We start from the raw sequence: 16680 nt of genomic DNA on the forward strand, positions 1-16680 counted from the left end.
TATCAGGTTAAAAATTCTGGTTCCAGCTCAAACCCAAGACACATTACAATGCCAGTAAAGTGCATAAAAGCCATAAACCCCAAGGCCTTTACAAAGCGACACCTAAAAAAGCTCGTCAGATGTCACTGTTTGAAATATTTTCCGATTTATCACTGACCAGATACAAGCAATTGTTTAAACAATGAAGGCTCTTGTACGATACAGAAATAAAAAGGAAAAATCTTCCAAAACCTCTTGTTTGACTATTCCTAAATAAATGACATATTCACGTTTGTCCATGCGACTTCAGGCATAATGTAGACTACTAGTTCTGTATCTTCTTATTACACTATACTTGATTGCTCCCATTATTAAGGTACTATCTGTCATAGCACGTTAGTCCATGCCTGAACTCTGTCACTATGCTGCAACAAGTTTATTGTTCATCAGTCAAATCTGTGGCAGTAGGCAAACAATTTACTACACTCATTATGTTGCACTCTGCTGGAAAAAATAATCTATGAGGCATGGTACAAAACAAACTTGATAAATGTTGTAAATCTGTCTGCTTACAAAACATTTACAACTAGCATAAAAGATAAAAGTAGGGCCACTTGCCGCCTCCCCCCCCCCCCCCGACACACACACACACACACACACACACACACACACATACACACACACACACAAAAGGACGCGCGCACGGGGGGGGGGGGGGGGGGGGGGGGGGGGGCAGGAAGGGGAAGAAGGTGTAGAGTAAGTGACTGATGGACTGGACTGCACTGCACTGCACTTGACACAGGCAGGCAGCGAGAGAGGGAGGAGAGAATGAATTCAACTTTTCTGCTACATAGAACCCTTCTGCTTGTCCTTGCTATTCATAACCTTTCTGCTTGTCATCCTTCAAGAGGCTACACAGATTTACATTACAACAAATATTTATGAATGAGAGTAGTCTCATTTCTTTTTTAAATCATGTCATCACTACTGGAACCTAAGTTACTTTTCGATTTTTCTTAATTTTGTAAATTTATATTCACAATGTACCACTTTACAATACACCATTGTAATCCTACAAGGACCAGAAGCAATCTAAATATAAAAAAGTGACGTAGATAAAGAAACACTGGATAAAATGAAGTGGCTTTTTATCCCCCCCCCCCAGGCGTCTTAAAATACTTTACATTCAATGTATTCAAGTTCACACAACTTCCTTCTCTTCCCATTAAAAAATATCATGTCTTGTGATGACAAAGAAATTCAGAAGCACTGGCAGATAACATAACTATTTAAACTAAATGTCAGTTAATGCTCTTGCAGTATAACTCCCAAAATCTTTGGGATCACAAAGAATTAAAATGTTTCTTTATGGAACAGTTTTATACTTATGAGTAAGAATGTCACCACAACTTTGTACAATAGCTTTCTATACTCTCCACTGTTTAACACCTTCTGCCTGGTTCTTTACCTAAAGATACAGACCTGCACGGATGGAAACATCAACCCATAACAGAGTTCTTTCTGCAAGTGAACCCTCTCCTCATAATCAAGAATAGTTTCTTATACCTGCCACAAACTATGTCCTTAAACCAATGAAACAACATTTCAAGACCGATTCAATGTTACATCTACCATGATTCCAATTATTCAAAGTGAAAATACCATGAGTGATTACAAAATGCTTAATTCAGTGATTGAACTAAACAAATTTACTCACCAACAGAGCCTTCCTTCGACAGTCGTCTTTGGAAATCTCCCTCAAAGTATGACTTTCCATATCTTGGCACATCTGAAATTTTGATAACAGGATTATTTATGTATCGAATTTCAACATGCTAACAAAGTTTAATTTTCAACTACCGCTCACTTCGGTTACATATACTTCATAAACATGTTGAATGAGAGAGTTGTGTCCACAATTATTTTTAATTAAACATTTCCACCAACTTTTGAAGAGTAATAGAACAATGAAATAGTAACAATTTTTACATGAAAAACTTCATTCCCATAATTGGCACAGTACCACCAGTTTTCGATACACTTTCTTGCTTGCATCATGAACACATTACTTTAGGTTCAAACTTCATTGCTGCATGATAACCAATCCTCTCATTCACCTACCTCTATGCCCATCACCATCTCATTAAACCTTACTGCCCTCATCATAACTTCACCCCTCACCCACCAAAACATAACCCCTTCTGCTATACTTTCTTACTCTATCATAACTAACCCTGAACAAGATTCCCTTATCTACCTCTCGCTCCCAAATCTCCACTCTGAACTGTGCACAATGCACACACGCTCTATATCGAGAACCAGCGTCTCCACCTTGTTGTGACAAGAGATAAACTTCTGTTACACTCTCAGAGCTATAAATCTTACTTCCGGTGTTTCTTTCATGAATCTGTGAAGCTCTTTATAAATTTGGCTTCCACATAACTACATATTTTATAATAATTTCTTCTTTGTGATCAGATGTCTCTCCACAAAAGTGGCAAAATGAATTGCAATTTAAAATTTTAATGATGTTCATATTGCAATATTAAATACATTACATGTATGTGAGTTCAAACATTGACTGTCAGTAACAACTTATACCTGAAGAAAAAGACACCTAAACTGCACCATTGCCCCAGTGATCTTCACATGATTGATTCTAACAGCACAAGGCTATTGGACCTAGCAACCAATTTTACATAGCAGATGCAAAGGAAGAATTTCTAAATGTGAGATGTACTAGTCCCTGCCTCAGTCATAAATACTAATACTGCAGTTCTGAAAAGAAAAGTATTCAAATGATGCATTAAACACGTAAGCACTCAAAATGTCAGTATTAATGGGCAACACAAATAGCCATGTAATTTTGTACTAAGTTCTTCGTCATTACAACTCCCTTGGAAGTGGCAAATGTTGTTTTTCAGGCCACAGTTATTCAATTCAAGACTTCCTACTTCAAGAGAATATCATTTTGTTAAATTGCAATGAATCTTTACATACATGGAATTCAAAGATACTTTAACAGTAACGGCACAGTATAAGAGTATGTTCTGCTGAATGGTATGATAAGCTGTGCTATGTAATTGACTTCTGGCAGCAAATATTTGTTAACTATTGTGAATACATTTTATCAGGTTAAAAATTCTGGTTCCAGCTCAAACCCAAGACACATTACAATGCCAGTAAAGTGCATAAAAGCCATAAACCCCAAGGCCTTTACAAAGCGACACCTAAAAAAGCTCGTCAGATGTCACTGTTTGAAATATTTTCCGATTTATCACTGACTAGATACAAGCAATTGTTTAAACAATGAAGGCTCTTGTACGATACAGAAATAAAAAGGAAAAATCTTCCAAAACCTCTTGTTTGACTATTCCTAAATAAATGACATATTCACGTTTGTCCATGCGACTTCAGGCATAATGTAGACTACTAGTTCTGTATCTTCTTATTACACTATACTTGATTGCTCCCATTATTAAGGTACTATCTGTCATAGCACGTTAGTCCATGCCTGAACTCTGTCACTATGCTGCAACAAGTTTATTGTTCATCAGTCAAATCTGTGGCAGTAGGCAAACAATTTACTACACTCATTATGTTGCACTCTGCTGGAAAAAATAATCTATGAGGCATGGTACAAAACAAACTTGATAAATGTTGTAAATCTGTCTGCTTACAAAACATTTACAACTAGCATAAAAGATAAAAGTAGGGCCACTTGCCGCCTTCCCCCCCCCCCCCCTCGACACACACACACACACACACACACACACACACACACACACACACACACACACAAAAGGACGCGCGCACGGTGGGGGGGGGGGGGCAGGAAGGGGAAGAAGGTGTAGAGTAAGTGACTGATGGACTGGACTGCACTGCACTGCACTTGACACAGGCAGGCAGCGAGAGAGGGAGGAGAGAATGAATTCAACTTTTCTGCTACATAGAACCCTTCTGCTTGTCCTTGCTATTCATAACCTTTCTGCTTGTCATCCTTCAAGAGGCTACACAGATTTACATTACAACAAATATTTATGAATGAGAGTAGTCTCATTTCTTTTTTAAATCATGTCATCACTACTGGAACCTAAGTTACTTTTCGATTTTTCTTAATTTTGTAAATTTATATTCACAATGTACCACTTTACAATACACCATTGTAATCCTACAAGGACCAGAAGCAATCTAAATATAAAAAAGTGACGTAGATAAAGAAACACTGGATAAAATGAAGTGGCTTTTTATCCCCCCCCCCCAGGCGTCTTAAAATACTTTACATTCAATGTAATCAAGTTCACACAACTTCCTTCTCTTCCCATTAAAAAATATCATGTCTTGTGATGACAAAGAAATTCAGAAGCACTGGCAGATAACATAACTATTTAAACTAAATGTCAGTTAATGCTCTTGCAGTATAACTCCCAAAATCTTTGGGATCACAAAGAATTAAAATGTTTCTTTATGGAACAGTTTTATACTTATGAGTAACAATGTCACCACAACTTTGTACAATAGCTTTCTATACTCTCCACTGTTTAACACCTTCTGCCTGGTTCTTTACCTAAAGATACAGACCTGCACGGATGGAAACATCAACCCATAACAGAGTTCTTTCTGCAAGTGAACCCTCTCCTCATAATCAAGAATAGTTTCTTATACCTGCCACAAACTATGTCCTTAAACCAATGAAACAACATTTCAAGACCGATTCAATGTTACATCTACCATGATTCCAATTATTCAAAGTGAAAATACCATGAGTGATTACAAAATGCTTAATTCAGTGATTGAACTAAACAAATTTACTCACCAACAGAGCCTTCCTTCGACAGTCGTCTTTGGAAATCTCCCTCAAAGTATGACTTTCCATATCTTGGCACATCTGAAATTTTGATAACAGGATTATTTATGTATCGAATTTCAACATGCTAACAAAGTTTAATTTTCAACTACCGCTCACTTCAGTTACATATATTTCATAAACATGTTGAATGAGAGAGTTGTGTCCACAATTATTTTTAATTAAACATTTCCACCAACTTTTGAAGAGTAATAGCACAATGAAATAGTAACAATTTTTACATGAAAAACTTCATTCCCATAATTGGCACAGTACCACCAGTTTTCGATACACTTTCTTGCTTGCATCATGAACACATTACTTTAGGTTCAAACTTCATTGCTGTATGATAACCAATCCTCTCATTCACCTACCTCTATGCCCATCACCATCTCATTAAACCTTACTGCCCTCATCATAACTTCACCCCTCACCCACCAAAACATAACCCCTTCTGCTATACTTTCTTACTCTATCATAACTAACCCTGAACAAGATTCCCTTATCTACCTCTCGCTCCCAAATCTCCACTCTGAACTGTGCACAATGCACACACGCTCTATATCAAGAACCAGCGTCTCCACCTTGTTGTGACAAGAGATAAACTTCTGTTACACTCTCAGAGCTATAAATCTTACTTCCGGTGTTTCTTTCATGAATCTGTGAAGCTCTTTATAAATTTGGCTTCCACATAACTACATATTTTATAGTAATTTCTTCTTTGTGATCAGATGTCTCTCCACAAAAGTGGCAAAATGAATTGCAATTTAAAATTTTAATGATGTTCATATTGCAATATTAAATACATTACGTGTATGTGAGTTCAAACATTGACTGTCAGTAACAACTTATACCTGAAGAAAAAGACACCTAAACTGCACCATTGCCCCAGTGATCTTCACATGATTGATTCTAACAGCACAAGGCTATTGGACCTAGCAACCAATTTTACATAGCAGATGCAAAGGAAGAATTTCTAAATGTGAGATGTACTAGTCCCTGCCTCAGTCATAAATACTAATACTGCAGTTCTGAAAAGAAAAGTATTCAAATGATGCATTAAACACGTAAGCACTCAAAATGTCAGTATTAATGGGCAACACAAATAGCCATGTAATTTTGTACTAAGTTCTTCGTCATTACAACTCCCTTGGAAGTGGCAAATGTTGTTTTTCAGGCCACAGTTATTCAATTCAAAACTTCCTACTTCAAGAGAATATCATTTTGTTAAATTGCAATGAATCTTTACATACATGGAATTCAAAGATACTTTAACAGTAACGTCACAGTATAAGAGTATGTTCTGCTGAATGGTATGATAAGCTGTGCTATGTAATTGACTTCTGGCAGCAAATATTTGTTAACTATTGTGAATACATTTTATCAGGTTAAAAATTCTGGTTCCAGCTCAAACCCAAGACACATTACAATGCCAGTAAAGTGCATAAAAGCCATAAACCCCAAGGCCTTTACAAAGCGACACCTAAAAAAGCTCGTCAGATGTCACTGTTTGAAATATTTTCCGATTTATCACTGACCAGATACAAGCAATTGTTTAAACAATGAAGGCTCTTGTACGATACAGAAATAAAAAGGAAAAATCTTCCAAAACCTCTTGTTTGACTATTCCTAAATAAATGACATATTCACGTTTGTCCATGCGACTTCAGGCATAATGTAGACTACTAGTTCTGTATCTTCTTATTACACTATACTTGATTGCTCCCATTATTAAGGTACTATCTGTCATAGCACGTTAGTCCATGCCTGAACTCTGTCACTATGCTGCAACAAGTTTATTGTTCATCAGTCAAATCTGTGGCAGTAGGCAAACAATTTACTACACTCATTATGTTGCACTCTGCTGGAAAAAATAATCTATGAGGCATGGTACAAAACAAACTTGATAAATGTTGTAAATCTGTCTGCTTACAAAACATTTACAACTAGCATAAAAGATAAAAGTAGGGCCACTTGCCGCCTCCTCCCCCCCCCCGACACACACACACACACACACACACACACACACACACACACACACACACACACAAAGGACGCGCGCACGGTGGGGGGGGGGGGGCAGGAAGGGGAAGAAGGTGTAGAGTAAGTGACTGATGGACTGGACTGCACTGCACTGCACTTGACACAGGCAGGCAGCGAGAGAGGGAGGAGAGAATGAATTCAACTTTTCTGCTACATAGAACCCTTCTGCTTGTCCTTGCTATTCATAACCTTTCTGCTTGTCATCCTTCAAGAGGCTACACAGATTTACATTACAACAAATATTTATGAATGAGAGTAGTCTCATTTCTTATTTAAATCATGTCATCACTACTGGAACCTAAGTTACTTTTCGATTTTTCTTAATTTTGTAAATTTATATTCACAATGTACCACTTTACAATACACCATTGTAATCCTACAAGGACCAGAAGCAATCTAAATATAAAAAAGTGACGTAGATAAAGAAACACTGGATAAAATGAAGTGGCTTTTTATCCCCCCCCCCAGGCGTCTTAAAATACTTTACATTCAATGTATTCAAGTTCACACAACTTCCTTCTCTTCCCATTAAAAAATATCATGTCTTGTGATGACAAAGAAATTCAGAAGCACTGGCAGATAACATAACTATTTAAACTAAATGTCAGTTAATGCTCTTGCAGTATAACTCCCAAAATCTTTGGGATCACAAAGAATTAAAATGTTTCTTTATGGAACAGTTTTATACTTATGAGTAAGAATGTCACCACAACTTTGTACAATAGCTTTCTATACTCTCCACTGTTTAACACCTTCTGCCTGGTTCTTTACCTAAAGATACAGACCTGCACGGATGGAAACATCAACCCATAACAGAGTTCTTTCTGCAAGTGAACCCTCTCCTCATAATCAAGAATAGTTTCTTATACCTGCCACAAACTATGTCCTTAAACCAATGAAACAACATTTCAAGACCGATTCAATGTTACATCTACCATGATTCCAATTATTCAAAGTGAAAATACCATGAGTGATTTCAAAATGCTTAATTCAGTGATTGAACTAAACTAATTTACTCACCAACAGAGCCTTCCTTCGACAGTCGTCTTTGGAAATCTCCCTCAAAGTATGACTTTCCATATCTTGGCACATCTGAAATTTTGATAACAGGATTATTTATGTATCGAATTTCAACATGCTAACAAAGTTTAATTTTCAACTACCGCTCACTTCAGTTACATATATTTCATAAACATGTTGAATGAGAGAGTTGTGTCCACAATTATTTTTAATTAAACATTTCCACCAACTTTTGAAGAGTAATAGCACAATGAAATAGTAACAATTTTTACATGAAAAACTTCATTCCCATAATTGGCACAGTACCACCAGTTTTCGATACACTTTCTTGCTTGCATCATGAACACATTACTTTAGGTTCAAACTTCATTGCTGCATGATAACCAATCCTCTCATTCACCTACCTCTATGCCCATCACCATCTCATTAAACCTTACTGCCCTCATCATAACTTCACCCCTCACCCACCAAAACATAACCCCTTCTGCTATACTTTCTTACTCTATCATAACTAACCCTGAACAAGATTCCCTTATCTACCTCTCGCTCCCAAATCTCCACTCTGAACTGTGCACAATGCACACACGCTCTATATCGAGAACCAGCGTCTCCACCTTGTTGTGACAAGAGATAAACTTCTGTTACACTCTCAGAGCTATAAATCTTACTTCCGGTGTTTCTTTCATGAATCTGTGAAGCTCTTTATAAATTTGGCTTCCACATAACTACATATTTTATAATAATTTCTTCTTTGTGATCAGATGTCTCTCCACAAAAGTGGCAAAATGAATTGCAATTTAAAATTTTAATGATGTTCATATTGCAATATTAAATACATTACATGTATGTGAGTTCAAACATTGACTGTCAGTAACAACTTATACCTGAAGAAAAAGACACCTAAACTGCACCATTGCCCCAGTGATCTTCACATGATTGATTCTAACAGCACAAGGCTATTGGACCTAGCAACCAATTTTACATAGCAGATGCAAAGGAAGAATTTCTAAATGTGAGATGTACTAGTGCCTGCCTCAGTCATAAATACTAATACTGCAGTTCTGAAAAGAAAAGTATTCAAATGATGCATTAAACACGTAAGCACTCAAAATGTCAGTATTAATGGGCAACACAAATAGCCATGTAATTTTGTACTAAGTTCTTCGTCATTACAACTCCCTTGGAAGTGGCAAATGTTGTTTTTCAGGCCACAGTTATTCAATTCAAAACTTCCTACTTCAAGAGAATATCATTTTGTTAAATTGCAATGAATCTTTACATACATGGAATTCAAAGATACTTTAACAGTAACGTCACAGTATAAGAGTATGTTCTGCTGAATGGTATGATAAGCTGTGCTATGTAATTGACTTCTGGCAGCAAATATTTGTTAACTATTGTGAATACATTTTATCAGGTTAAAAATTCTGGTTCCAGCTCAAACCCAAGACACATTACAATGCCAGTAAAGTGCATAAAAGCCATAAACCCCAAGGCCTTTACAAAGCGACACCTAAAAAAGCTCGTCAGATGTCACTGTTTGAAATATTTTCCGATTTATCACTGACCAGATACAAGCAATTGTTTAAACAATGAAGGCTCTTGTACGATACAGAAATAAAAAGGAAAAATCTTCCAAAACCTCTTGTTTGACTATTCCTAAATAAATGACATATTCACGTTTGTCCATGCGACTTCAGGCATAATGTAGACTACTAGTTCTGTATCTTCTTATTACACTATACTTGATTGCTCCCATTATTAAGGTACTATCTGTCATAGCACGTTAGTCCATGCCTGAACTCTGTCACTATGCTGCAACAAGTTTATTGTTCAACAGTCAAATCTGTGGCAGTAGGCAAACAATTTACTACACTCATTATGTTGCACTCTGCTGGAAAAAATAATCTATGAGGCATGGTACAAAACAAACTTGATAAATGTTGTAAATCTGTCTGCTTACAAAACATTTACAACTAGCATAAAAGATAAAAGTAGGGCCACTTGCCGCCTTCCCCCCCCGCCCCCCCCCCGACACACACACACACACACACACACACACACACACACACACACACACACACACACACACACACACACACACACACACAAAAGGACGCGCTCACGGTGGGGGGGGGGGGGGGCAGGAAGGGGAAGAAGGTGTAGAGTAAGTGACTGATGGACTGGACTGCACTGCACTGCACTTGACACAGGCAGGCAGCGAGAGAGGGAGGAGAGAATGAATTCAACTTTTCTGCTACATAGAACCCTTCTGCTTGTCCTTGCTATTCATAACCTTTCTGCTTGTCATCCTTCAAGAGGCTACACAGATTTACATTACAACAAATATTTATGAATGAGAGTAGTCTCATTTCTTTTTTAAATCATGTCATCACTACTGGAACCTAAGTTACTTTTCGATTTTTCTTAATTTTGTAAATTTATATTCACAATGTACCACTTTACAATACACCATTGTAATCCTACAAGGACCAGAAGCAATCTAAATATAAAAAAGTGACGTAGATAAAGAAACACTGGATAAAATGAAGTGGCTTTTTATCCCCCCCCCCAGGCGTCTTAAAATACTTTACATTCAATGTATTCAAGTTCACACAACTTCCTTCTCTTCCCATTAAAAAATATCATGTCTTGTGATGACAAAGAAATTCAGAAGCACTGGCAGATAACATAACTATTTAAACTAAATGTCAGTTAATGCTCTTGCAGTATAACTCCCAAAATCTTTGGGATCACAAAGAATTAAAATGTTTCTTTATGGAACAGTTTTATACTTATGAGTAAGAATGTCACCACAACTTTGTACAATAGCTTTCTATACTCTCCACTGTTTAACACCTTCTGCCTGGTTCTTTACCTAAAGATACAGACCTGCACGGATGGAAACATCAACCCATAACAGAGTTCTTTCTGCAAGTGAACCCTCTCCTCATAATCAAGAATAGTTTCTTATACCTGCCACAAACTATGTCCTTAAACCAATGAAACAACATTTCAAGACCGATTCAATGTTACATCTACCATGATTCCAATTATTCAAAGTGAAAATACCATGAGTGATTTCAAAATGCTTAATTCAGTGATTGAACTAAACAAATTTACTCACCAACAGAGCCTTCCTTCGACAGTCGTCTTTGGAAATCTCCCTCAAAGTATGACTTTCCATATCTTGGCACATCTGAAATTTTGATAACAGGATTATTTATGTATCGAATTTCAACATGCTAACAAAGTTTAATTTTCAACTACCGCTCACTTCAGTTACATATATTTCATAAACATGTTGAATGAGAGAGTTGTGTCCACAATTATTTTTAATTAAACATTTCCACCAACTTTTGAAGAGTAATAGCACAATGAAATAGTAACAATTTTTACATGAAAAACTTCATTCCCATAATTGGCACAGTACCACCAGTTTTCGATACACTTTCTTGCTTGCATCATGAACACATTACTTTAGGTTCAAACTTCATTGCTGCATGATAACCAATCCTCTCATTCACCTACCTCTATGCCCATCACCATCTCATTAAACCTTACTGCCCTCATCATAACTTCACCCCTCACCCACCAAAACATAACCCCTTCTGCTATACTTTCTTACTCTATCATAACTAACCCTGAACAAGATTCCCTTATCTACCTCTCGCTCCCAAATCTCCACTCTGAACTGTGCACAATGCACACACGCTCTATATCGAGAACCAGCGTCTCCACCTTGTTGTGACAAGAGATAAACTTCTGTTACACTCTCAGAGCTATAAATCTTACTTCCGGTGTTTCTTTCATGAATCTGTGAAGCTCTTTATAAATTTGGCTTCCACATAACTACATATTTTATAATAATTTCTTCTTTGTGATCAGATGTCTCTCCACAAAAGTGGCAAAATGAATTGCAATTTAAAATTTTAATGATGTTCATATTGCAATATTAAATACATTACATGTATGTGAGTTCAAACATTGACTGTCAGTAACAACTTATACCTGAAGAAAAAGACACCTAAACTGCACCATTGCCCCAGTGATCTTCACATGATTGATTCTAACAGCACAAGGCTATTGGACCTAGCAACCAATTTTACATAGCAGATGCAAAGGAAGAATTTCTAAATGTGAGATGTACTAGTCCCTGCCTCAGTCATAAATACTAATACTGCAGTTCTGAAAAGAAAAGTATTCAAATGATGCATTAAACACGTAAGCACTCAAAATGTCAGTATTAATGGGCAACACAAATAGCCATGTAATTTTGTACTAAGTTCTTCGTCATTACAACTCCCTTGGAAGTGGCAAATGTTGTTTTTCAGGCCACAGTTATTCAATTCAAAACTTCCTACTTCAAGAGAATATCATTTTGTTAAATTGCAATGAATCTTTACATACATGGAATTCAAAGATACTTTAACAGTAACGTCACAGTATAAGAGTATGTTCTGCTGAATGGTATGATAAGCTGTGCTATGTAATTGACTTCTGGCAGCAAATATTTGTTAACTATTGTGAATACATTTTATCAGGTTAAAAATTCTGGTTCCAGCTCAAACCCAAGACACATTACAATGCCAGTAAAGTGCATAAAAGCCATAAACCCCAAGGCCTTTACAAAGCGACACCTAAAAAAGCTCGTCAGATGTCACTGTTTGAAATATTTTCCGATTTATCACTGACCAGATACAAGCAATTGTTTAAACAATGAAGGCTCTTGTACGATACAGAAATAAAAAGGAAAAATCTTCCAAAACCTCTTGTTTGACTATTCCTAAATAAATGACATATTCACGTTTGTCCATGCGACTTCAGGCATAATGTAGACTACTAGTTCTGTATCTTCTTATTACACTATACTTGATTGCTCCCATTATTAAGGTACTATCTGTCATAGCACGTTAGTCCATGCCTGAACTCTGTCACTATGCTGCAACAAGTTTATTGTTCATCAGTCAAATCTGTGGCAGTAGGCAAACAATTTACTACACTCATTATGTTGCACTCTGCTGGAAAAAATAATCTATGAGGCATGGTACAAAACAAACTTGATAAATGTTGTAAATCTGTCTGCTTACAAAACATTTACAACTAGCATAAAAGATAAAAGTAGGGCCACTTGCCGCCTTCCCCCCCCGCCCCCCCCCCCCCCGACACACACACACACACACACACACACACACACACACACACACACACACACACACACACACACACACACACACACACACACACACACACAAAAGGACGCGCGCACGGTGGGGGGGGGGGGGGGCAGGAAGGGGAAGAAGGTGTAGAGTAAGTGACTGATGGACTGGACTGCACTGCACTGCACTTGACACAGGCAGGCAGCGAGAGAGGGAGGAGAGAATGAATTCAACTTTTCTGCTACATAGAACCCTTCTGCTTGTCCTTGCTATTCATAACCTTTCTGCTTGTCATCCTTCAAGAGGCTACACAGATTTACATTACAACAAATATTTATGAATGAGAGTAGTCTCATTTCTTTTTTAAATCATGTCATCACTACTGGAACCTAAGTTACTTTTCGATTTTTCTTAATTTTGTAAATTTATATTCACAATGTACCACTTTACAATACACCATTGTAATCCTACAAGGACCAGAAGCAATCTAAATATAAAAAAGTGACGTAGATAAAGAAACACTGGATAAAATGAAGTGGCTTTTTATCCCCCCCCCCCCCAGGCGTCTTAAAATACTTTACATTCAATGTATTCAAGTTCACACAACTTCCTTCTCTTCCCATTAAAAAATATCATGTCTTGTGATGACAAAGAAATTCAGAAGCACTGGCAGATAACATAACTATTTAAACTAAATGTCAGTTAATGCTCTTGCAGTATAACTCCCAAAATCTTTGGGATCACAAAGAATTAAAATGTTTCTTTATGGAACAGTTTTATACTTATGAGTAAGAATGTCACCACAACTTTGTACAATAGCTTTCTATACTCTCCACTGTTTAACACCTTCTGCCTGGTTCTTTACCTAAAGATACAGACCTGCACGGATGGCACCATCAACCCATAACAGAGTTCTTTCTGCAAGTGAACCCTCTCCTCACAATCAAGAATGGTTTCTTATACCTGCCACAAACTATGTCCTTAAACCAATGAAACAACATTTCAAGACCGATTCAATGTTACATCTACCATGATTCCAATTATTCAAAGTGAAAATACCATGAGTGATTACAAAATGCTTAATTCAGTGATTGAACTAAACAAATTTACTCACCAACAGAGCCTTCCTTCGACAGTCGTCTTTGGAAATCTCCCTCAAAGTATGACTTTCCATATCTTGGCACATCTGAAATTTTGATAACAGGATTATTTATGTATCGAATTTCAACATGCTAACAAAGTTTAATTTTCAACTACCGCTCACTTCAGTTACATATATTTCATAAACATGTTGAATGAGAGAGTTGTGTCCACAATTATTTTTAATTAAACATTTCCACCAACTTTTGAAGAGTAATAGCACAATGAAATAGTAACAATTTTTACATTAAAAACTTCATTCCCATAATTGGCACAGTACCACCAGTTTTCGATACACTTTCTTGCTTGCATCATGAACACATTACTTTAGGTTCAAACTTCATTGCTGCATGATAACCAATCCTCTCATTCACCTACCTCTATGCCCATCACCATCTCATTAAACCTTACTGCCCTCATCATAACTTCACCCCTCACCCCCCAAAACATAACCCCTTCTGCTATACTTTCTTACTCTATCATAACTAACCCTTAACAAGATTCCCTTATCTACCTCTCACACCCAAACCTTCACTCTGAACTGTGCACAATGCACATACGCTCTAGATCGAGAACCAGAGTCTCCAGCTTGTTGTGACAAGAGTTAATCTGCTGTTACAAAAATCAAAAAGGCTCTGAGAACTATGGGACTTAACTTCTGAGGTCATCAGTCCCCTAGAACTTAGAACCACTTAAACCTAACTTACCTAAGAACATCACACATATCCATGCCCGAGGCAGGATTCGAACCTGTGACCATAGTGGTCGCGCGGTTCCAGACTGTAGCACCTAGAACCGCTTGGCCACCCCAGCTGGCAAGCTGCTGTAACACTCTCAGAGCTAGAAATCTTGCTTTCTGTTGGTTCGACAAGGAGACAATCACTAAGCCATTGGTCTTCCATGAATCTGTGAAGCTCTTTAAAAATTTGGTCTCCACATAACTACATATTTTATAATAATTTCTTCTTTGTGAAGGAAACACCATTACAGAGTCTGACATGACATACAGCTTTTCACTCTGACATGGTGAGATGCCAACTGATGTGGCTTAAGGGAACTGAGTGCCACTTCACATCTCAATGAATCACTGCTTGGTTTTATTAATACTACACATAAGTTTAGTTTCAGCTGGTGAAACGGAAGAGTCACTGCTGAAATAGTGGCTGCTAACACTTGGGACACATATCTATTCAAATGGGACTGACATTTAGTTAGGAAAGGCAGGTAGCAAGCCATGTCTCACTTTCACTGATACTGCTCTCAATGTGGCTGATTAACTTTCATCATGAAATCTTTTTCATTATCTCTACAAATTACAGCCAGCAGTGCTTTAGAAACATAAATGCTAAACAAAGAGAAAAACACCATGAACTAAAAACAAAACAAGATAACATGAAGTGAACAACCATATGAAATGAAAACAAGAGAACAAGATGCTAACCTACATATTACTGCTAGCTATGGCCTGTGTGAGAGTCTTAAGGGCTGCTCTCTCACCAGCACTCGTTGTATTGGTAGCAGTGACTATAGTTATTGTTAGCAGTAATTATGCGCACAAACAACCATATATTAAAACACGTTGGTGGAATTCCCATGTGTTTTCTATAACAAACTATGGCTTCTATAAACATAGGATGCTCTACACTCATTGTACTTTTAAAGTAAAAGAAATCTTCAATATATTACATTGTAATCCACTGCGTACCATTGGGGTGAACATACAGGACATACGCAGCAAGCTAACCTTGCCTGGGTGCAGCACGATGTAACTTTTGGCCTTTCCTGAAGGTTAGAGAAGATTTTATATCCACCAACTATAACCAAAGCGTCACAAACATTTTACCACATACTTCCTTATGCCAGTAACTTTCCTAGACTTAATAGGAAATTCTGTTAGTGATTAACATCTACATTCATCCTGCTTGCTCTTATTGATCCAAGATGAGGCCTCAACACACTTGTCAGTAGTATCTTTTGGAAATATACATAAAATCTCAAACAACAACTCTAATGGGGTGGTCCCAATTACTCCTGTAAGAAACATCCTGGCAGACTGGAACGGTGTGCCGGACAAGGCCTAGTTTTAAGACTCAATCCAATACACAGTTTTAATGTATCAGAATGTCAGAATGTTCTAATTAGCGCACACCCCACTGCAGAGCGAAAATCCACTCTCCTTCAATTAGCCTTAAGGGCAAAATCTTGCACACCACACACAATATTGCCATATGGAGCATAGTAGAGGTGATGCCCTCACACACTGGCTGTGAAGCAGATGATGACCACAAATATAGCATCACAGTAGGTTCTGATCATCAGCAGGAACAGTCTATATGGACAGTTCCTGTTGTTATTAACTTATGAGGAACTTAAGAAGCTTTAACATCACAGGGGTAAACCATCACCTTGACCTTTTCAGGCAATGAATCACTCTCAAAGGCCAAGATGAAGACACTGGTAGCAAACCTGTTGTCTTTGGGTCCCCTGTAAACA

The 16680-nt window shown here is 37.4% G+C and overlaps 1 protein-coding gene across 1 annotated transcript in view; it reads right to left on the bottom strand.

The window, feature by feature from the left end:
• LOC124555880 overlaps window positions 1-16680 on the bottom strand; it is a 244877-nt gene that overhangs the window by 154311 nt on the left and 73886 nt on the right. Inside the window, exons 8-12 of the mRNA XM_047129941.1 lie at window positions 14162-14233; window positions 11016-11087; window positions 7889-7960; window positions 4796-4867; window positions 1697-1768 (exon numbers count right to left, since the gene is read on the bottom strand). Coding sequence (XP_046985897.1) covers window positions 1697-1768; window positions 4796-4867; window positions 7889-7960; window positions 11016-11087; window positions 14162-14233 — 360 coding nt within the window. The remainder of the gene's footprint in view (window positions 1-1696; window positions 1769-4795; window positions 4868-7888; window positions 7961-11015; window positions 11088-14161; window positions 14234-16680) is intronic.

Source organism: Schistocerca americana, chromosome X (genome assembly GCF_021461395.2).
Source record: "Schistocerca americana isolate TAMUIC-IGC-003095 chromosome X, iqSchAmer2.1, whole genome shotgun sequence".
Taxonomy (NCBI): domain Eukaryota; kingdom Metazoa; phylum Arthropoda; class Insecta; order Orthoptera; family Acrididae; genus Schistocerca; species Schistocerca americana.